The sequence below is a fragment of the Solanum dulcamara genome, chromosome 1 (genome assembly GCF_947179165.1).
Source record: "Solanum dulcamara chromosome 1, daSolDulc1.2, whole genome shotgun sequence".
Lineage (NCBI taxonomy): Eukaryota > Viridiplantae > Streptophyta > Magnoliopsida > Solanales > Solanaceae > Solanum > Solanum dulcamara.
In genome coordinates this window covers 69079012-69104202 of record NC_077237.1, presented here as the reverse complement: position 1 = coordinate 69104202, position 25191 = coordinate 69079012, and the positions used below count along the sequence as shown (strand labels likewise).

Below are 25191 nucleotides of genomic sequence, written 5' to 3'. Positions count from 1 at the left end.
TTGAAATATTTATAGATGTAGGAAAAAACTTCAAATAAAAAAATTAAGTCCAAAATTAATTCGAAAACAAAAACCCAAAAGAATTTGGCCAACCACATGAAACAGTGTTGCTGCGCCGCCTCAATATTTTGAGGATCTTCCAAAAGTGCCACATGGCAGCACATGTAATGTGCTTCGATTCCAATTTGCAACTTATAGAAATATTAATATAATATTAAAATCCTTCTATTAAGCTGTCTGCTTGATTTCCTTGTTCAATCTTTCATATTTAATTCATTTTGACTCCAAATCTCTTTATATTCACGTCAATTTAATCCTACAAATAAAATATATAATTTAGCATAGCCCATAAAATTTATGTTCAAATATAAAAAATAAAAATACTAAATATGTGATAAATAATGACTAAAAATATGTATTTTTGGCCTCACATCAGACGCCACTCTCATATGAGTCTACAAGGTGGAATCCAAACGTGCAACTATATGCACTTCCTTAGCCAACTCCTTCCTTTCTTCCTCGACATGAGCAGTACTCCCTATGGATAACATGGTAAGAGCATCTACAACAACATTAGCTTTTCCTAGATGGTAGAAAATGCTCATAACATAATCCTCGAGCAGTTCAAGTCATCTCCTCTGCCTCAGGTTTAGCTCTTTCTGACTAAAAACATATCGAAAACTTTTGTGGTCAATGACCACAACCACATGCATGCAGTAGAGATAATGACACCATATTTTCAAAAAACAAAAAAACTACCGCTCCCAACTCGAAATCACGAGTTGGATAATATCTCTCATGAATCTTAAGATGTCTAGAATCATAAAGATATAACCTTATCCATTTACATCAACACACAACCCAGACCAACTATGGACGTATTAGAAATAACTAACAAAACCATATGTTCCCTCGGGTATGACAACATTTGAGCAGTAGTCAATCTTATTTTCAATTCCTGAAAACATTTCTCATAAGCTTCCGACCACTGTCAACTTTTACTTGTCAAAGTTTGACTTGACACGCCTATTAAGAAAATAAGTATTGGTATAGTAAGTTTACTATTTTATCCTATTAATTGATAGAGTTTTAAACATATTTACTGACCACATTTTTCAAATACATTAGCTCAATGTTAATAAATTGAGGGTATAATAGGAAGAAAAAAATTGTCTTTTCTTGATTTGTCAAAATTAACAAGTAAAAAGGGAAATTAAATTAGGAAATATTTAACAAGTAAATAGGAACGGAAGGAGTAGCAAATTTAATTAAATTGTAGTTGCGATGCATAATTATGTGAAACTCTAGCTATATTTAATAATATGCTAGTAATTTTTGTTGATTCGCATAATTTTTTCTTCTTATATAAAGGCTATGTAGCGTAAGAAATAGGGAAACTTACATAAATTTACTATATTAAAAAAATATTTACCATTTATAGCAATAACATTTTTATTTTTTTTGAACACTTATAGTACATTTATAATACAGTTTTAAGACATATTATAAAAAAAATTATAAAACACCTATAATACAAATTTTATTGATAGGTAATACACTTATCACACACTTTAATACAATTATATTACACTGTGCCAATTTTTTACTAAGAAGGCATAATATATTTTTAAAATACTTTTAATATATAGTACACATTTATCATAGTATTTTTATAACTAGTAATAATTAAAAATATTACTAAAATTATTAATTATTTATTAAAAAGTACTCTTCCAAGCAATTTTTACTAAGAAATAGTGGGATTGATTTAGTAACTGACATCATTAAGCCAAAAGCCCAAGGTGTTAATTAGGAAGCCCAGCAGCCAGTCTGGCTCTTAAATCCTTTCGAAGTATTTTGCCTGATGGAGATTTAGGAACCGCATCCACAAAAAATATCCTCTTTATTTTCTTATAAAATACCACCTAAAAATCGAGAAACATAAAAAGTCAGCACAACAAAAATCAAACAGTCTAATGAACATTGCTTTTTCTAGATATAAGTAATTTACATTTTTGAAAATTTCGTAAAGAAAGTATTCCCGATGTTAAAAAGAGAATGGTTGATTTTGAAATGCTATGAAAAGATATCTAATAGTATTTGCAAAGGTAAAATAAGACATCTATTCCTTAATAATTTTGTTGTACATCTTAAAAATACTAAGTACTTAAAAATAATTTATAAAATATTTTTAAAATAGAAAAAGTATTTTAAAAAATCCTAATCAAAAGTAGAGTTATTTTAACTCTCTGATCCAAAAAACTTTTAAATTTTGACAAACCGAACTTGTTTCCAAAATATTTAAAACTTTTGAAGAATAAGAAGTCATTTGGTAGTTTTCTTTTCTCAGATTTATTCTCATTGTACAAATTAGTGGATTAATTATTAATCGAGTTGTTTAAAGAGGGATAAAAGGTAATTTTGACAAATACTTTTACGATTATCATTACAGCGTTGGGTCCCAAGTAGTTTTTGTAAAAAAATTGAAAAATATTTGGGAACTTGTGTTTATTCATACAATTTGTCATTACTTGGCAAATATTTTTGGCAAAATCCTCAAGTTCTAAAAAAAGTAGAACTTGGGAACTTGTGAAGTTTTAAAAATTTAAAAATAACTTTTGACAAATACGTGTACGATTATCATTGTACTAATTAGTGGATTAATTATTAATCGAGTTGTTTAAAGAGGGATAAAAGGTAATTTTGACAAATACTTTTACGATTATCATTACAGCGTTGGGTCCCAAGTAGTTTTTGTAAAAAACTTGAAAAATATTTGGGAACTTGTGTTTATCCATACAATTTGTCATTACTTGGCAAATATTTTTGGCAAAATCCTCAAGTTCTAAAAAAAGTAGAACTTGGAAACTTGGGAAGTTTTAAAAATTTAAAAATAACTTTTGACAAATACTTTTACGATTATCATTGTACTAATTAGTGGATTAATTATTAATCGAGTTGTTTAAAGAGGGATAAAAGGTAATTTTGACAAATACTTTTACGATCATCATTACAGCGTTGGGTCCCAAGTAGTTTTTGTAAAAAACTTAAAAAATATTTAAAAACTTGTGTTTATCCATACAATTTGTCATTACTTGACAAATATTTTTGGCAAAATCCTCAAGTTCTAAAAAAAGTAGAACTTGGGAACTTGGGAAGTTTTAAAAATTTAAAAATAACTTTTGACAAATACTTTTACGATTATCATTGTACTAATTAGTGGATTAATTATTAATCGAGTTGTTTAAAGAGGGATAAAAGGTAATTTTGACAAATACTTTTACGATCATCATTACAGCGTTGGGTCCCAAGTAGTTTTTGTAAAAAACTTAAAAAATATTTAAAAACTTGTGTTTATCCATACAATTTGTCATTACTTGGCAAATATTTTTGGCAAAATCCTCAAGTTCTAAAAAAAGTAGAACTTGGGAACTTGTGAAGTTTTAAAAATTTAAAAATAACTTTTGACAAATACTTTTACGATTATCATTGTACTAATTAGTGGATTAATTATTAATCGAGTTGTTTAAAGAGGGATAAAAGGTAATTTTGACAAATATTTTTATGATTATCATTACAGCGTTGGGTCCCAAGTAATTTTTGTAAAAAACTTGAAAAATATTTGGGAACTTGTGTTTATCCATACAATTTGTCATTACTTGGCAAATATTTTTGGCAAAATCCTCAAATTCTAAAAAAAGTAGAACTTGGGAACTTGGGAAGTTTTAAAAATTTAAAAATAACTTTTGACAAATACTTTTACGATTATCATTGTACTAATTAGTGGATTAATTATTAATCGAGTTGTTTAAAGAGGGATAAAAGGTAATTTTGACAAATACTTTTACGATTATCATTACAGCGTTGGGTCCCAAGTAGTTTTTGTAAAAAACTTGAAAAATATTTGGGAACTTGTGTTTATCCATACAATTTGTCATTACTTGGCAAATATTTTTGGCAAAATCTTCAAGTTCTAAAAAAATAGAACTTGGGAACTTGGGAAGTTTTAAAAATTTAAAAATAACTCCAAACTTTTATATTTTATAAATATATCAATTATTTATTAATTCCAACTTAATATTTATCTATCAGTTTACTCCATTAATATGATCAACTAAAATTTTATAAAAGAATAGTTTGGTATTACTTCCTCCAGAAAAGAATAGTTTGAGTGACAAAATTTGAAAAAAAAATAATTCATTTTTAATTCAATCAATGTATTGCTCTTGTCTATAATGTTATTTTGTTGTTGTTGATTGTTATCAATTATGTTATAAGCTTCTTTTTTTTAACTGAACATGTTCATTAAAAAATAAAAATATAAACTTATGAGTATTTTTATTAATTTTTAGAACTTACGAATACAAAATATAATTTTTTGAAATATCACCACAACTTGGAAAAACTTGGGGCCAAACACATGGTGCAATTTCATCAAAAATTTTCCCAAGAATAACTTGTCAAAAATATTTTGAAACTTGAGGCCAGGCCTAAATGTCTTTCTAAAGCTCTTAAAGGAAATACTTAGTACTCTATATTTTCTGATTGATTGATTTTTATTTTATTTTTTCAAAATGGGTATAGAGGAATGGAAATGGGGAGGAACCAAGTCCAAGAATGTAATGAAAAAACAATGAATAATACTAACCTGCTTAGAGATAAAATCCTTGATTTCGTCCTCAGTAATGGTGGATCCGTTGGATCTAACAACAAAAGCCACTGGAATTTCACCCGCTTGCTCATCTTTCATACTGTCGAATAAATTATCATGAATATACTGTCGAATTCGCTTACTACACTCTAGTTTCACCACTTAGAGCCCGTTAGATTAGCTGGAAAAAAAGTAGTTTTCAAACTAAAATATAAAAAGTCAAACTTACGGTACAACAGCAGCATCTGAAATGCTAGAAAGATTAAGGAGAAGTGCTTCAAGCTCAGCTGGTGCCACTTGAAATCCTTTATATTTTATCAATTCCTTCAATCTATCCACAATAAAAAGCTCTTCATCATCATCAATATAACCTATATCACCACTATGTAACCATCCTTCCTTATCTATTGTTCGTGCAGTTGCCTCAGGATCATTCAAATAACCTGCATTTATACGACCTTTATTATAACTTTGATTTTAATTTTCTTGATTTGTTTGATACCCATGCCTTTTTTATCGTTTTAAAAAAAATGATATCTTCGTATATTTAAGAACCTCCCGTTGTAATAACATCTCAATTTATTTCTAATTATGCACAGTCCTCGATATAATTTATTATGGATTCTCCCTAGAAAAAAGACAATTCCACTCATCAGCCACATTTTATCCCTATTACCACTCAAGACAAAAATTGTCTTATAAATCGTGACAGACAACCTTTTATCATTAAACTACATGGGCGTAAAGTTATTTATAAATTTAAGAAAATATAATCTTGCACTCAGAAAACCTACTGAGGATCTTAATCTCATGAATCTAGGAGAATATATTTATCTTAACAATTTTAACCATCAAGAAAAGTACTCCAATATCATGACTCAAGGACCATGGTTTGTTGGCTCTCAATATCTCGCCATCCGAACTTGAGAACCAAAATTCAATTTGGTAGAAGCCGAAATTAACTATTCTACTATTTTGATCCGACTCTAGGAACTCCCAATAGAATATTATGACTATAATATTCTTTCCAAGATCTCTTCCTTTATTGGCACTTTTCTTAAATAAGATACATGCACCATTAACATGACTCGTGGACGCTATACCCATCTATGCATCTTAGCATCTTTAGGTAAACCATTAACAATGGCAAATATATCCAAAAAAATTACTATGACGATTCTACCTATTTTTCTACTTCCTACGACTGTCTAGGCCACGTTCCTCAACACCATCTTTCACAATCTCCTTCCTATGACTCCATTTGTACCACCTCGTCTGCTATATCTTCTTTGGAAACCGACAATTCTGGACAACTCTATCACGTCACTCCAAAAGCTTCATGCGATTATAGCCCTTGGCGAACTGTTCTTTAACCTAAAAACCCAAATGGACTAGTACATCAAAATTCAACCATAAAAAAAATACTACTCATTCTAATAAGGGAAAATTACTTGATTGAGTGCTTTTTAAAAAATAATTACTGATTTTAGCGATATTTTTTATTTATTACCATTTATAACAATATATAGCAATACTATGATAAATCTATACTTGTATTAAAAGTGAATTATGCATACAATATAAATGTATTATAAGTGTTTTAAAATATATATTATGTTTGTGTAGTAAGAAACTAACATAATGTATTATAAGTCTATTAAAGTATGTGATAAATGTATTATCCATCTATAAAACTTGTATTATATATGTTTCATAAATAGTTCTCTGCAATATGTATTAAAATTGTATTATAAATATATTATAAATATTCAGTGAATTTTTTTTATTGCTATAAATAGTAAATATTTTTTTAATATTGTATATTTATGCAAGTTTCCCTTCTAATAATTTCGAACGATTTAAACTCTCTTGAGCCCACTAACATATTAAACATCCCAAATCCTCCACAGACAGTATAACATGTGGATCCTCACATTTATTTATTTGGATATATTCATCTTGTGGTCCAAAACCAACATTTTCACCTTGTTTCACCCGCTAGAGCCATTCACTCAGCCACTATTTTACTTAGGCCTCCTCTTTCAAATAATACACTAGATAATGATATACTTCTCACCAGGGGCGGAATCAGAATAATTGATAAGGGGGTTCAAGAAAATTAAAAAATAAGGGACTGAATGAAAAAAAGTAAAAAAAAGTGTCATTGCTGAGAATCGAACCCACGACCGCAGGCTCAATCACATGCACCTTATCCACTAATCCACAATCTCCATTTGTTAAGGGGATGCAAAAATAATATTTGTACATGAATAAAAAAATTCACAGTATATATATAGTGCAATTTTCCGACGAAGGGGGTTCGGTCGCCACCCCTCGCACCCCTGTAGTTCCGCCCCTACTTCTCACTCAGGGCTCCATTTTCACTCGACCAAATCATTCCATCGCCAGTCTGCTAGATTTATTCCCCAGCAACTTCAAGTCCCTAAGAAATCCTCTCAACGTCGATTGTCTCCGTGTAAGCCCTACTCCGCCCTCACTGCCACCTCACCTAAACTCCCTCTCATATAGATTTCCTCAATCCCACCACATCAGCCGATAAGCTATGCTACACCAATTCTATCCTCCAAAATTAGTGAGATTAAATCGTCAACAATGAAAGCCGCTGAGCTTTAGACTCGAGTGGAGAAAGAGGGCTAATCTTATCACTATCTCTTCTACTAATTTCATAATTTCAATCTTGAAGATATTTGTCAATCACTCTGGTCAACACATCCTTCAATGACTTAGTCGCCCTGCTCATACCAGCCACTTCCATCTTGTTCTCCCACCCCTAGTTTTTCCTCTTCCAACGATTCCTTATCCTATGAGGATTCCTTTTTGTTATGATACAGGAAAGTAGTTAGGGAGGTTAGAATAAGAAGTTAGGAGTTGGGGTAATTTGGTCCTTTACTAATTCTAGTTAAAATTAACTAACTAACAATTAGTTAGTAACTAGTTAGTTAGTAGCTAACTAGATGTATATATATACATATCATTGTGCAGTGTGCAGAAGGTTAGGGCATTGTAGCCCCAAAATCAAAAGGATCAAAATTGAGCAGCTTCTCTTCTCTCATCTTCTCTTCTTCTTCACTTTCTTTGCTTCTTCTGTTTTGGCTCTCTGAAAGCATTGATTGTGCCACTTTGTTCATGGTATCAGAGCAATATCACAGTGATTACTATGTGAAGGTATTCAGATTTTTAGCTACAAGTCGAAGGCATATTTGCAAAGTCGTCAAAGTTTTTTTGAGATTGTTTTGTAGATCTGAGCTCCATTGAAGCTAAAATCTACGATCAACAGTGATTTCCGCAACAAAAGTACAAAAGCTTGAAGAAAATGGCAGGTGAACCAACGACTGAGTCAGCTCAGAATCTAAATCAAAACCACTTCAATGTTCAACGAGGCTCTGCAAGTAGCAACGGGCAAGGTATTGACTATAATCATCCCCTATTTCTTAGCCCTACGGATGTAAGTGGAATTAGTATTATATCGTTCCAGCTGAGTGGTGCGAAAAATTATACTCTATGAAATCGGTCAATCAAACTAGCTCTGTTAGGAAGAAACAAGCTAGGTTTAGTGGATGGAACATGCAGGAAAGAAATGTATACTGAAGAACTGTGGGGTCAATGGGAACGAGTGAATGTTGTTGTCCTGTCATGGCTAATGAATGCAGTTTCGAAAAGCCTACTTAGTGGAATAGCATTTGCTTCGAATGCTCTGGATGTGTGGACTGATCTGGAAGAGAGGTTTGATAGAGTAGATGGATCACGAACCTACAGTTTGCACAAAGAAATTGCTACTCTACAACAGGGGACTGCTTCTATGGCTGTATACTACACAAAGCTAAAGGCCTTGTGGGATAAGTTTGAAGTTTTAGTGCCATCACCTTGCTGTAAATGTGAAAAATCCAGAGGATTTGTAGCTCATATGAATAGACAAAAGCTATATCAGTTCTTAATGGGACTAAATAATTTATATCACCAAGCTAGGAGTCAGATTCTTATGATAGATCCATTACCAACTATCAATCAGGCGCATGCTATGATAGCAGGAGATGAGAGTCAAAAATCTGTGGTTACAGGCATAAGTAACTTGGGTCTAAATTCTTCCATCCTGGAGTCAGTTGCTATGTACTCTAAAAGTGACTCAGGTGCTAGTCAGAGATTCAAGAAAAATACTCACCTAATCTGTGACTTCTGTAAATGTAGAGGTCATACCAAGGAATTTTGTTATAAGGTGGTTGGTTATCCACCAAACTTTAAGTCCAAGAGAAAGATACAAAGTGCAAACACAACCTACTCTGGTGCTCCTATCCTGTCTAATCAATCTCAGCAACCAGTGCAGGCTCATTTTTCTTATGGTTTGAACACCAATGTAAATGATCAATCAGTATGGGGAAGAAACATCACTTCACAGCATAACACAAAGTTAGTCCAAAGTGAAGCTTCTACATCCAATAATACTATCAGTCAAGCTGAAAAGGATGTCAGCAATTACTTCAGGGCTGCACATTCACAAAAGACCATTATGATCATATCCTTAAAATAATGAGTCAACAATCCAGGTCAAATGTCACTCCATCTGATGGCAACAAGGCAAATGTTGCAGGTAAGGCATTGTTTGTCACTGAAAATAGTGATGTGTGGATTGTAGATACAGGTGCAACAAACCATATGGTTTCCAATTTGGATATGTTACAAGAGAAATCTATGTTAAAGCTTGCTATTCTTAAGGATGTATGTTTACCAAATGGGGGCACCACACAAGTAACACATATTGGTTCATGTAGTCTATCAGCTAGAAGTGTTATTACTAATGTCTTCCATCTACCAGAGTTCAAATATAATCTGTTATCTGTCAGCAAAATAACAAAGAAATTGGGATGCTCAGTCTTCTTTTTCCCTGATTTCTGTGTTTTCCAGGAACTTTACACTAGGAAGGTGAAGGAAGTTGGTAAAGAAGAAGGAGGCCTATATCTGCTGTGGAGACAATTAACTCAAAGCACTGTTAGTAAGACTAAGGAGTTAGCTCTTGCTGTTGATACATCTTATTCTCATTCCAGAGGCAATGATTCAGTCACAGACATGGAACTATGGCATCAAAGGCTTGGACATGTATCTTCAACAGTATTGGCTAAGATGTTTACTATGAATAAAACTACTATGTGTCAGGTTTCTAAGTATGTAGTGTGTCCAGTTGCAAAGCAAACCAGATCTGTTTTTCCTTCTAGTAGTATCAAAAGTGGTAATTGTTTTGACTTGTTACATATTGATCTTTGGGGACCATACAATACCCCTACCTTTGATGGAAACAAGTACTTTCTTACAATAGTTGATAATTTTTCAAGAATGACCTGGTTATTTTTACTGAAACAAAAATCAGATGTTTGTGTATCTCTTCAAATCTTTCTGCAGTATGTTAAGACTCAGTTTGACAAAGTGGTCAAGGTTCTAAGATCTGATAATGGTACAGAATTTGTTAATTTAGTTTGTGATAGTCTGTTTAAAAAACTAGGTATTATACATCAAAGATCTTGCCCTTACACTCCTCAACAAAATGGTGTTGCTGAGAGGAAACACAGACATCTTCTTGAAGTCACAAGAGCTTTAAGGTTTCAAGCTAAAATACCTATAAAGTTTTGGGGCCACTGTGTACTGGCAGCAACTTATCTAATTAACAGGCTTCCTAGTAGTGTGCTTGGTTTTCAAACTCCTTATGAAAGACTATATGGTGTCAAACCTATGGTATCTCATTTGAGGACTATTGGTTGCTTGTCTTTTGCAAAGAATCTTACTGAACATGATAAACTCATGCCCAGATCAAAATCAGCTGTTTACATGGGATATTCTGAAGTGCATAAGGGGTACATTCTATTTGATTTACTCCACAGGTCCTTCTTTGTCAGCAGAGATGTCATCTTTAGAGAGGATATCTTTCCATTTGCCACTGAGGATAGTTCTGCTCATCAGCCAATATTTGTAGATACACTGCAAGAGTCAGCTGTAGTTGCTCAGGATGTTCCTCACATAGCTCCTGTGGTGTCACCAATTGCTGACCAAGTTGTTGATACTGGTGGTGAGCAGCAACCTGAGGCACATATTGATATCTCTGAGGTGCAGGTTCACTCTGATGCAAGTGGTCCTACTATGCCACAAACTCCTGCTCCTCTACAGGTCACTAGAAAATCTACAAGATCTAAACAACCTCCCTTCTGGCTGAAAGATTTTGTATCCTTAAATGCAACCAAAGATGTTCCTTATCCCTTGTCCAACTATGTGACATACTCTCATTTAACACCCTCCTATAAGTGTTACATTGCTGCTACCTCCACTGAGACAGAACCTGCCAACTATACAGAAGCTATCAAGGATTTAAGATGGGTTGATGCTATGCAAGCAGAAATTCAAGCATTAGAGAGCAATAATACCTGGGAAATTACCACCTTGCCTGCAGGCAAGAAGCCAATTGGTTGCAGGTGGATTTACAAAATTAAATATAAGTCCACTGGTGAAATAGAAAGGTTCAAAGCCAGGTTAGTTGCAAAGGGCTATAGTCAGCAAGAAGGTATTGATTACAAAGAGACCTTCTCTTCTGTTGTGAAGATGGTAACAGTGAGAACTATTCTATCCATAGCAGCCTCTAAACAGTGGCACATCCATCAAATGGATGTCTTCAATGCCTTTCTTCATGGGGATCTAGAAGATGAAATCTATATGCAACTTCCTCAGGGGTTTGTCAGTCAAGGGGAGAAGGTGTGTAGACTGACAAAGTCCCTATATGGACTCAAGCAGGCTCCTAGGCAATGGAATCACAAACTTACTGAAGCTCTCATTTCTCTTAAGTTTACACAAAGTCAATATGATTACTCCTTGTTCATCAGCAAATCAACATAAGGAATTGCAATTGTACTTGTGTATGTAGATGATATGCTGATAACTGGCAGCAACTTGAAGCTGATAGAAGAAACAAAGAAGGCCTTACAAAGAGTCTTCAAGATGAAAGACTTAGGGGAGCTCAAATATTTCCTGGGGATTGAATTTACAAGATCCACAGAAGGTATACTTATGCATCAGAAGAAGTACACTCTTGAACTTATAGCAGAAGTAGGGATGACTGCAGCCAAGCCAGCAGGAACACCTGTAGATGCCAACATCAAACTCACATCAAGGCAATATGATGAGCATGTGAATAAGAATCAAGGAGACTTAGAAGATCATCTGATACATCAAGTAGCATATCAGAAGCTCATAGGTAAGCTACTGTATCTTAATATGACAAGACCAGACATCTCCTTCAGTACTCAAACACTGAGTCAGTTTCTAAATCAGCCAAAAAAGTCCCACATGGAGCCCGTTTGGATTAGCTTTAAGTTGGTCAAAACCAACTTAAAGCCCCTTTTCAGCTTTTGGACGTGTTTGCCTAATGCTAACTTTAAGCCAGAAAGTTCTTAAAGTCAGTCAAAAATGAAAAGTTAGGTTTCCTAACTTTTTTTTTGTTAAGTGCTTAAAGTCATTTTCTTTGACCATGAAAATTACTTTTATATCCCTTATATTTTAACTAAATTTCCAAACTATCATTTTTATTCTTTTAACCCAAAAATTCACATAATTTTCCTCATTTAAGCACTTTTATCCAAACACTCAACTGCTTATTTATAAAAATAACTTTCAACACTTTAAACTTCTAAAAGCACTTCATACATAAAAGTTACTTTTTTAAGCCCATCCAAACGGGCTCATGGAGGCTGCACTAAGAGTAGTCAGGTACCTAAAGATGCAACCTAGACAAGGCATTCTGTTGTCCAGCCACTCAGATAGTCAGGTCACTGCCTTCTGTGATGCAGATTGGGCAGCTTGCCCTCTCACCAGAAAGTCTATCACAGGTTACATGATCAAGATTGGCAAGTCCTTAATATCATGAAAAGCCAAAAAGCAGACCACAGTATCAAGAAGTTCAGCTGAAGCTGAATATAGAAACATGGCTTCTACTGTGTCAAAGCTAGTATGGCTACTTGGATTGTTGAAGGAAGTGGAAGCTGGAGTTAAGCTACCAGTACAATTGTATAGTGACAGCAAAGTTGCAATCCAGATTGCAGCAAACCCAGTGTATCACGAAAGAACAAAGCATATAGAAATCGATTGTCACTTCATTAGAGAAAGGCTACAACAAGGACTGATCAAAGTAAACTACATACCAACTCAAGAACAACCTGCAAATATACTAACAAAAGGACTGTCTAGAGCTCAACATGAATATCTTCTGTCCAAGCTAGGAGTTTTGAATATCTTTGCACCTCCTAGCTTGAAGGGGAGTGTTATGATACAAGAAAGTAGTTAGGGAGGTTAGAATAAGAAGTTAGGAGTTGGGGTAATTTGGTCCTTTACTAATTCTAGTTAAAACTAACTAACTAACAATTAGTTAGTAACTAGTTAGTTAGTAGCTAACTAGATGTATATATATACATATCATTGTGCAGTGTGTAGAAGGTTAGGGCATTGTAGCCCCAAAATCAAAAGGATCAAAATTGAGCAGCTTCTCTTCTCTCATCTTCTCTTCTTCTTCACTTTCTTTGCTTCTTCTGTTTTGGCTCTATGAAAGCACTGATTGTGCCACTTTGTTCACTTTTTACTCCCCACCACAACTATATTATCCTCAAAGCCCACTCTTTTTACCATAAAAATTCTGACGAGCAAAACTACTCAAATAGACCAGGAGAATGTTCACACAATGCTGCAACAAGTAAAAATGCTTCTGGAAAACAATTCCACACTGACAACTCTACTCCAAGGGTTCTTCACAATCAACTTCAGAAAGACAATGTGCTTCACTTGCTTAACATTCAGAATATCACAATGACCGACCTATTCAACACATTGGTGGATTTGTAAAACTCACTTCCTCGCCAAACTTTCCGCTAGAGTATTCTTTCAGACGTTAGGAGGAAAAGACCAACCCAGGTAATGAATGGGTGTACACCCCAACATATGAACTCTTGAAATTTCTTCAATCTAGACAATTAGGTTCCATTGCAACCTGCTCAAGTTTTTGATTATGTGACATTACTAGCATCGTCGTCCTCTCCAACAGCGATACAAACCTTCACATCCACTCTAGGAGAGACGCTTTCTCTACTAGTAGAAGTACCACCAAACGTACACAAGACATTTATAGAGACCTTGTTTTTGAATATTTCATTGACACTACATGCTCAAAAATGTAGAAAAAAGATATTTGATCAATATTCCAAGCATTTTGGAGAATGCATCAGTGAATATAGGACTGGATCCTTTGTCAATCGCTTAAAAGTATGTTATACTGGTGGTTCTGACAATGAACAACAATCCATCTTTGTAGGACTTTTCGAGTATATGCATAGTCTAATGATGCATTTGGCTATATTCCTTCCTGTAGGTGGGAGCTCCTCCCCCACAACTGATAATTTAATGAAGATAATGTTATGATATTGTAAAGGTGCATGCCAACGGGCCCTATTTCATGCATACTTTGAAATTTCTCTTAGAGTTAGAGTAACCCAACTATGTGCTGTCTTACTGAAACTAAAATAAAGGAGCATGGCTCTCTCCTTAACGAGTACAACTTTACGGACCTTATCTAGGCTACTACGGAGGGTTTTTCTGGTGGCATGGCTATCTTTTAGTGTGGTAATTAGCTAAAAGTCGATCCCATAATCGGGTCGTTATTGCCCATGAAATACATGATACCATCCAAATACCTACCTCTGACCCCCTTGGTTTTGTCATTAATTTATGCTAGCACTAAATATTCTTGTCATCAAAGACTTTGGCTTAATCATCTGGATTTTACTAAAATTGTGACTGACTCCAGGCAAAATAAATTTAATTACAACCATGCTTTACAAATTTTCATCGACCTTTTAATTTCTTGGAATCAAGGTTCTTTTGGTAATCTCTTTTATAAGAAAACAATATTACTTGCACATCTTGAAGGTCTCCAAAAAATGGACCCTAGTTTAAAGAATAGTTTGCTAGAAAATAAAGTTAACTAATTTTAATATTCTTTTTAAAAATTAGGAGGTGTAACGATTGGTCCCATTATGGGTTCTAATGAAAATAGTACCCATGTTTAAGTCATCGTGGGGTAAGAGTTGAGAAGAAAATCAAAAATGAAAGTTTAGTTTTTGGACGCTGCCAGTGCTTTGTATTGAATATTAATTGATGTAAATATTGTGTGTGTTAGTCACCTCTCATAACTTGAACAATCCAACACAACTCAAAATGCATAATCTCTCATACATCACTATTTATCACCAACACTGATACCAGGTGTTCAGAAAGTAGCTGATGACCTATCATACATCTATGCTGAACCATTACACCTTGCATTATCGAATCTAAATTCAAATGCGAAAATCCATACCATCCTCAACCTTGAACTAAGGATCTACACGTGATATCTTATTTCTTCACATCGCTTAACTTGTACCCACTGCGCAAGACTCTTGTTTCATTCTACAACTCATTTATCATTATTAATCCTTGGCCAAACATCCACGGCAGAATACCCAAACTCCTCGAATGAAACTTCATCAAATCCTTTTACAATCAAATGTAATCAACTTTATAACTCAAACCATGCACAAGTCCTTCCAAATACTCGACGATCAACACAATCAAGCGTTTCTTACCTTGTTGATTCATACCTTGACAAAACCATCTACTACAATTGTAGACTTGTAATGCAACACCTGAATTTGATTCAAACCAAGTAAACCAATCTCATTCAGCAATCGACATTCGTCCATACCTCAAAGATTTTATGAAATCACGCACCTTAGCTTATCATCAAGCACATATCCATAGATCTTACCATGTCCCTCATTAGGAACCTAAACCATGTCGGTCGTCAAACTCGACATTACAATAGAACTAAGCACAACACTAGAGCCGCATGTTTGTAGGCTCCACTCTCGAAGCATGCTCAACTTGACTTATGAATATCGGAGACTATTTTCATAATCAGAGCAAAACAGAAGAAACCAAGTATTTTTTGAATTTAATTCATCAACTCTCGGAAGATAAATCATTATCCCTTGCAATCGAAATAGGTACTTTTTCTCTCACAACTTTCTGAAGGTCAAACTACATTCCATTTACTTTATAAGGTGAATTCCTCTTGATTCTACTCGAGCATTTTCCAACACATCATACACTCTCCATGCAACTATGCTACCTGACAGGTAGTACCAAATCGCAACGTTGAGCACCCACAAATCATCCTTATCATTTTATGTCTTTTTAATCGAAAGCCCCTATCATACAGATGTATTCTAATCGTGAAACATCCCAAACTCTTATTACTATGTTCAGTAACCTCGCCATCATCTCGAAGTCAACCCTATCATCCACAGGATATCTTGTACCTAATTATATTAACCGCATCCAAAGGAGCAACCCCATTTTTAATCGCACTTTCTCACTAACATCCCCGACTGCCTTCATACAAGTATATTTGTTGGAACGTTCCTTACCCATACCATTTTTTTCAATATTAGTCTACCCTTTTTGGCTTATCATGAAGTCATCAATTCCCAATATAATAATGCCAACTCTAGTGTTGTACCTTGCCAAAGAGCCGAGACAAGATCGATACACCCGATCCACCACTATAACTTTTCATATAAATAATGCTTAACTCAAGCGTTTATAGTAACAACCACTTGATTTCCTCAACCGATAATGCAACATCAGACGTCATGTAGGTGAAAAAGTTGACAACTCCTTGGATGTCTTTGTTTCCATGTATCACTAGTACCATAGTGTGAACATCCGCAAGATCCACCACTCTATTACATCATATCCATTGAGAGGATTGTACTCAATTAGTCCGCACATTTATACCCATTAAGTAGCTGCAAAAATAATACCAAGCATTTTCGTCTTTAGCCAAAACCTATATGCACCCTTCCGTAAGTCAGGCCGATAGCAGAAGCAACGCGACAGATAAACCTAACCAAGAGAACACAAGTACCATCATAAAAGTCGTATTTTGACACCTTCTAATATACACCCTCACTAATAAGCAGCCGCATAAATTTTGATCTCGGTTGGCACAATGTTATCCTCATAATACACCACACACCCATTTCTTTTCGATGAACTTCACAGACTGTAGTCTCCACGGTCATAGTGCTCATAACATAGTTATTCCCTTAATCATATCATCCTTAATTGTTGCACCGCTTCAGATACCGTACAAGCCACACAAGTGCTATCCCCGTGGTTGAATAATTGACCAGAAGGGCAAGACGTTCATGAAGTACCTCAACCATCGCTCATCCTTAAATACCATATCATCAAAATATCTCACTGAACCACAACCTTACTCTCCCCTTTCGAATCGTAGAGCATTCCAAGTTTGACTACATATCATCTCCGTATATATATCACTTCTGCCTCAATACCAGACCCATCACTAAAACAAAGCGATGACATCTCAACTGCACTCATGTAGGACTAAGCACGAGCCATCACTATAAGTGAGAGGAGGGAGTGAAGCAATAAAAATTAGATCGGACTAAGAACGCACAATAGAGAGTCAAAAAGTGAAGATCTTTTCAAATAGTCTTCATAGCCTCCCGAAGATAAGTACAGACGTCTCTGTACCGATCCTCGGGACTCTACTTAGACTTGGTTATGAATCTGGGCTCTGATACCAATTTGTCACAATCCAAATCCGAGTGTGATGACACCCGTCCTTTCCCACCGGACAAGTCAGCCTAAAACCCAATATTTTGATAAATAAAGAAGAAATAGTCTAAATAAGTAAATAATAAATAAAAAGCGAAAGTCTTTTAACTTAAATACCCTCAAAGATTGGTTGTCACATGTACAAGCCGCTAAAGAAAATAAAATTAAAAGAAATACAAGTCTGAATATCTCTTCAATTCTCAAGTAGAGTAAAGCATAGAAGTACAGGAGTTCTGAGAGTATGCTGAATGTCAATAGCTACCTCTCCTAAAAATCCTGGAAGTCTCAAATGATTAGGAAGAGACGGTGATCAAAGTCTAGGCTCAAAACCTACACAAGTGTAGAAGCAAGGGTGAGTACCAAACAACGAGGTACCCAGCAAGCTAACCAGAAAAACTAAGTAAGAGCCCGTTTGGATTGGCTTTAAGTTGGTCAAAATCAACTTAAAGCTCATTTTTAGCTTTTGGACGTGTTTGCCTAATGCTGACTTTAAGCCATAAAGTTCTTAAAGTCAGTCAAAAATGAAAAGTTAGGATTCCTAACTTTTTTTTTCTAAAGTGCTTAAAGTCATTTTCTTTGACCATGGAAATTACTTTTATATCCCTTGTATTTTAACTAAATTCTCAAACTACTTTTTTTTATTCTTTTAACCCTAAAATTCACATCATAAGCACTTTTATCCAAACACTTAACTGCTTATTTATAAAAATAACTTTCAGCACTTTAAAGTTCTAAAAGCACTTCATACATAAAAGCTACTTTTTTTAAGCCAATCCAAACGGGCTCTAAATCTAATATAATACATGAACTCCTTTTTCAACCCAACCGAACCTCCAGACTACAACCTACACAGAAATCAACCCAACCTAACAGTTCATACTATACAGTTCAATAAGGTTCAGATCACAGCTCAATATCACAACATATCATAGAAATACTCACAAGTCACAAATAGTCATCAAGCTATCAACACAGATATGCAGAATATGTATATGCACTCTCAATGATCATGCATGTATACAATTACCGGCAAAGACCTCGGCATAATAAACTCTGATTGAAAATGACCTTGATCTCATAATCTGTGATCAGAAATGACCTTGATCTCATAATCTGTGATCAGAAATGACCTTGTCCATACAATCTAGTTGGAAATATCCCAGCAAAGTAATCCCCTCGAAAATGACCTCAGTAAAATACTCCCGCTGAAAATGACCTCGACAATATAATCCCCCCAAAAATGACCTCGGCAATATAATTCCACCAAAAATGACCTCGGCCTATCAATCTCTTGCCGAAAATGACCTCGTCTATATCATATCTCTTACCGAAAAAGACCTCGATCTCACAATCATATACCTCTCATCACCGTATTTCAGAACCAATGCAAACAGCATGCTCACCCAAGTAATGATGAATCATCAATTCAGACAAATCGCATTTGCAATTAGACTATCACGTATTTTATTAAATACACATAGATATCTAGATTACGGCGTATAATATTCAATACTCAACAATATCACAGATCGTCTTTTATTAAACCCATCAATTCATTTTAGATTAGTTCATATAATAATTAAACTCGTAACCTCATTATCATTACACCCCAACACATATAAAATAGGATATTGGAGAATTCTAAGAGATTCACGGAGTTTTAAGAGTTCATTTGCCTTAACCAATACGCGATCGATCAATCCACGTGAGCCTTTCCCTTTCGAATACACTCCAAATCACCATAATCAATGCAAATTCAAGTTCCCAATCAAAATATAGAACCAACGATATTCATATCATACTTTTGAAAATTAAGTCGAAACTGACCCGATATGTCCGAAAAACCCGATTCCAAAAATGATTAGAAAATTCCAGAAATCTTTACATGAACAACATCCTCAAGATATTTGGAATTTACTAGTGAAAACAGAAGTTGATTCAGACTTAAAATGAGCTCACAATCATCAAAATATTGAAACTAATTCAAGTTCTTGAAACCCCAATTTCTCCAATTCAAAAACCTCAATTTCATGCTAATAATTTTAAATAATAAGTGAGTAATGGTAGAAATGAGTCAAAACAACTTACCCACGAAATTCCCACGAGAAAAACTTCTCCAAAAATCATTTTTACCAAGCTCTAAATCAAAAAATGGAGTAAAAATGACCCTTTCCCTATTTTAGAAGAACACTGTTTAGGCCACTTTTCCTCTCCGCGATTGCAGTTCACTTACTCCGCGAATGCGTAGGTCAAGGCTAGTGGTCATCGCGAACGCGGTCAGGCCCCCGCGAACGCGACGGCTAATGAATCAGGCTTCTGCGAATGCGGTGGAGCTCCTGCGAACGCGAAGGTCAAGATCAATGGCTTCCGCGATCGCAGCCTCCCACTTCGCGAACACGAAGCACAATCTGGTGGCACCAGATATTAGCAATGTTTCCTTAAGTCTCAAAGTTTTCGAATGACCCTCGGAATTCGTTCAGAACCCCGTATAGGCAAATCATATATGCAACCTTACTAAACTCGACGTTCCGGACTCAACGGAACCATCGAAATTTGATTTCGAAGTCTCCTTGATCCGAAAATCAAAAAATCGCAACTAAACCAATTTTATGCCTCAAAAGACTAAAACGCCCTCGGAACTTCTGAAAAATACACAAGAACTCTCTTTAGGCCTAAAATCACCTTCCGAATCTAGCGGAGTCATTGGAATTCAATTTCGAGCATTCAATTCCCAAATGTTGACCAAAGTCAAATCTATGGCCAGAAACTCAAATATTTCCAACTCAACAGCTCAAATCCACGATATTACCCCAAATGTGATTCCGTTAACTCTCCTAGACCAATTTCAATATTCCGGAGTTGATGGAATCAACGAAATTTCGTTCCGAGACTCAAAACTATGAATGACCTCAAATACCACTTTTGAGCCATTTTAAACCTCTAAAACTCAAAGTTTACCAAAAATCTCTATTTTTCAAGAAAACCATGAAATCGACATCAGATATCAATCAAATATGACTCGAAAAAACCACCGAAAGGAATAGAATGATCTTTTTATGAAAATTTCCAAAAATGACCTTCGAAGTCATTACAATTAATGATTGTTTGATATAAGTATGTAAACTGTTGAACACAGTGATTAAGCTTATCATGTCTTGTGTCACCACTTCTTCTATATCACTACTAATTAATGGTCAACCCACTCGACTCTTTCATACCTCAAGTGGTATTCGACAAGGTGATCCTTTATCTCCTTACTTATTCTATCATTTGCATGAAATCATTGTCACGTCTCATTGAACAAGCCACCCATGCCCAGCTTTGGTAGCCTATCAAATTATCTTGAATAGAATTGTCGCTTTCTCATCTGCTTTTTCTAGATGACATTGTTCTTCTAGCACAAGCAGATACACCATCGCTTCTACAATTATTTCCATTTTTGACACCCTCACAAGCATCGTTTTGACAACATATTAAAATCACCAAATCCAAACTTGTTTTCTCCACAAATGTCACATTATTTGTACAATAGCCATAAATCTCCGCGATGCTAAATATCAATACTTCCACTACTTTTGGATAAACGGATCCTCCTACACTACTTCTTCATACAATTATTTCATGGGACTTTATTTTGGCATGAATTCGAGCTTACCCTTAATCTATATCAATAATAATGCTTGATATTTAAATATGTTTAGTTTCTATACATATATATGTGCTGTCTCACTCAGCTCACGATTGACGACAAACAAGAGCAGTATACAATTTGGTGATGGGATCCTTCTTTTTATTTATTTTTTGAAATTTAACTGAACAAAACGGCTCACCATTTTATTTTTCTCTGATCAATTTTTGTTTGTCTATTTTTTATTATATTTCTTAAATAAATATCTTGTAAACATGTATAAGATATATTAACAAACTTCTACTCTGTAACTTTGCTTCGATTGTCATTTATTTTTCCCTTGAAAAAAACTAACAAAAATAGTATTGTGAAACACGTTTATGACTTTATACTATGTACAAAAAAAAAATATTGTTAAAATTGATTTATGCTAACCCAGTTAAAAATTAGCTTTAATTGATTAAAGTGGGTTAAGAGTATTTTATCTAATTCATTTTTTTACCAATATTCATATGATGAATTACAATTTAATTTATTTTAATCGGCCCAACTTCAATTTAATCAGCTTATTTGCCGCAACCACTAGATGGAAAAGTGTCAACACACATTGCATGTCTATTTGAGGACAATTAATTTGAACTATGACTCGACAAGTTTCCAGAAGGTAGGCTGATCTTAATCATATCTAGTTATGAAGCACAGCCAGGTAGGCTCTTAATTTATTATTACTCATACTTATTTTTGTTAATTTAGTATTTGAAAAGCTAAGTTCCATCATCTTAATTTGACCTGCTAGAAATGTACTTTATCATATGTTAAATATAAAAGAAAATTGAGGATAAAAGTGTCATTAATTGAAACTAACCTTTCATAATCTGGTCACCTCTTATGCAAATTTCTCCAGGTTTGTTTCGAGGAAGAGAAATACCAGTGTCTAGATCCACAATTTTCATCTCGGCATTCCTTATAACTGTGCCACATGCCCCTGATTTTATCTCAAAAGGTTCTTTTGCGAATGCCAAGCACATTGTTATCGGTGCACCGGCCTCCGTCATTCCGTAGCCCTATTAGATTAAGAATTTAAATTCTATACGCACTGATTAGGTGTAATAATAAATATATTTACACATTGACGTAATTATAAATACTTATGAATTCTATTTCTATTTTATTTAGATTTTGGTAATACTAATAAATCTATGTTAAACTCAGACGTTAAAACAGGTGAAAGCATCATGTTACTTTAGAAATATTTTAAAAAATCCAATTAGCTTTTGTTCATATACACTCCCTTTATTTCATATTAATTGAATTTCTAAGGTAATATACATATATTAAAAAAAGTATTTTAGGATAAAATTTTAACCATATTTTTATTTATTATCCTTTTATTTAATCAACATCGTAAATACAAATAGTATTTAACTTCTAAAAAATTACAAAATTTTATTAATGAAAAAAATAAATATAAATTTTTTAAAAATATTTTTCTTGAATTTGAACTATTCAACTATTTTGAAAAATAAAAAAACTTTAGAAATTTGAGGGAGTATAACCAAGTTACCAAATTATAAGAAAAGGACAGTTGGCGGAGTTTAACCAAATTGTAACCCTTATCTTGCTTGGCGGAGAAAAAAAGACGATAACCATTTTCTTCGGTGCGGAAAAAAGAGAATGATAATTCCTTGTCACCAACATTCAAGAATAGACGTTTACCTAACACCATATATCTCTTTAAATAAAAATTATCACATTTTAAAGAGTTTCATATCTACTCACAAAATCATAGCATAACTCATTACGCTAGGCTAGGTAGACTTATTTTTAAGACCTTTTTCATCTCCCGCATGCCTTTCATCACGCTATCCCAAAACATTTGGACACATATTCAACCTGTGGATTTTTAATCTAAAAAGAATTATGATCCAGGAGGTAACATGAACAAATTCAAATCGAAAAATCGAATTGAATCAAATCAATTAAATAATTTTATGTTTTTTAGGTTTGACTTTATAATTTTAAATTTTGATAATATTTGATTTGAGTTTGATTTTTTTCAAAAAAATTAGAGAAAAACCTGATCGAACTAATAAATTATATACATATGTTTTATAATTATATATACATAATATATTATTTTTTATGAATAATTTTAAATATCTTATATATGTTTTCACCAAAATTTATTTATGAAAGCACAAAAACCCAAAACAAAAAAGTATTGCTAACATGTATATTTTTTGTATTCTCCCTCCTTGTCTTCCGATTTTATTTTAATATATGATTAATAACCGAACAACTGAATCAAAAGCGACAACAACCAATAAATATATATCATATTTGGTTTACTTTGGTCTTAATAATTTAAAGTTTATTACATTGATTTATTTTTTATTTTGACCAATAAAACTCAAGAAATGATGATAGTTTAAGAGTTTTTAAACCTATTCCCTAGCTCCTACGTAAACTGCTCATGAAAATAACTTTTTGCAGAGTATTTCCGCTTTTACCTTATGTAATAACCACGTAATGAGAATCTTACCTGACCAAGTTTAGCATTAGGAAATTTGGTTCGAACTGTGTCTTCAAGCATCTTTCCTAATGGTGCTGCCCCAGAAATGACGGTCCTTACTGATGAAAGGTCATAATTATCAACTATTGGAGTCTTTGCAATGGCCAAAATAATAGGTGGTACAAAGGGTCCAATTGTCACTTTGTACTTTTGTACTAATTCCAAGAATGTAACAATATCAAATTTCTGCATTATCAAGATTGCTGCTCCAACCCTTAATCCACAAAGCAGAACAGAGTCCAGGGAATAAATATGAAACAAGGGTGAAACACAAAGTATCACATCTTCACTATGAATATACAAAGTTGGATTTTCACCATCAACTTGTTGTGCCACACTGGTGACTAGCCCCTTGTGTGTCAACATGACCCCTTTTGGTAGCCCCGTGGTCCCAGATGAGTACGGTAGTGCCACCACGTTATCTGGATGGATTTCCACCTCAGGCAGGTTGAGTTTAGAGGCGAATTCAGAATTTAAAATTAGGTCGGAAAAATACAAACAACCCTCCATCAACGCACGTGACGACGAGTCATCAATGCAAATGATCTTCACATCATTCTCAAATGCATAGTCCTTCACTTTGTTGAAATTGCATTCCTGTGTGATAATGAGCTTGGCGTTTGATGCCTTGGCTTGTTTCACCACCTCTGCTTGTGTAAACAAAGGGTTTGCCATTGTGGAAATTCCTCCAAGATATGATGCACCTTTGAAAGAAAAATCATTTCTTCATAATCAATAAAAATAGCTAATAACATCTCTATTTATAATAATATGAAAAAATCTATTTTGACTTGAAATTGAAAAATCTAATCCCATATATATAACTTTGACTATAAATTCTATTTAGACACGAATCATAAACAAATATTGTATTGTACAACTTTGAACTATACTTGAACTAACCTAAAAAGGCGAATATAAATTCAGGGGAATTAGGCAAAAGGATCATTATGGTGTCCTTTTGTTGGATCCCTAACTTGTTAAGTCCAGCTGCAAATTTTCTTGAAGTGAGCTCAACATCAGCATATGTGTAAATTTGATCATTGGATCCATTGATCAAACAAGGACGATTATTGAATTGTGAAATGTTTTGGAAGCAATAAGAATGTAAAGGAAGATGATTAGGGATGTAAATATCAGGGAGCTTTGATCGGAATATTATGTCTCCTACATGCTTTGGATCCATCTTCAATTTGAATAAGGAAAAGTAGAACAAATATTTTTGAAATAGATTTAGCTAAAAGGGTATAGACTTTTAGGATGAATTGTTCAAAGTTGTAGGGATTTTATGGAAACTTTTTTTTTTTGAACGGGTTTAACTTTATATGGAGTAGCCACTAACTATATAAAAACAACTTTTTTGATTTAAAAATACTAATTGTATGGAAAACTATCTCTCTTTGTAACTGCCTATGGTGAACATTAAACATGCGTGAATTGAAGAATAAAAAGATACATAATAAGTAATCTAGCCATCCGGATTTAAAGTTTAAGAATAATTATTTTTTTGAAATTTGTGATTTAAACAAGTTATAAATATTTGTGTAACTATAAAGAGATGATAGTAAAAAAACGCAAACTATCACTTTTTCATAAATTTCATACTTCAACTAT

General features: G+C 33.9%; 1 protein-coding gene and 1 long non-coding RNA gene across 2 annotated transcripts in view; one reads left to right on the top strand and one right to left on the bottom strand.

Annotated features, from left to right (window-relative positions):
• The window catches only part of LOC129894687 (uncharacterized), a 29713-nt gene extending 7533 nt beyond the window's left edge, over window positions 1-22180 (top strand). The window contains exons 3-4 of the long non-coding RNA XR_008767699.1: window positions 21571-21669; window positions 21910-22180. This is a non-coding gene — a long non-coding RNA (uncharacterized LOC129894687). The remainder of the gene's footprint in view (window positions 1-21570; window positions 21670-21909) is intronic.
• LOC129894609 (4-coumarate--CoA ligase 2-like) lies at window positions 1663-24937 on the bottom strand. Its single transcript, XM_055970312.1, has 6 exons — window positions 24481-24937; window positions 23548-24281; window positions 21871-22069; window positions 4881-5094; window positions 4649-4751; window positions 1663-1925 (listed from the first exon to the last, which is right to left on the bottom strand). Exons 1-6 carry the CDS (start codon window positions 24761-24763, stop codon window positions 1806-1808), a joined length of 1653 nt encoding a protein of 550 aa, XP_055826287.1. The 5' UTR covers window positions 24764-24937; the 3' UTR covers window positions 1663-1805.
• Window positions 24938-25191: the final 254 nt, after the last annotated feature.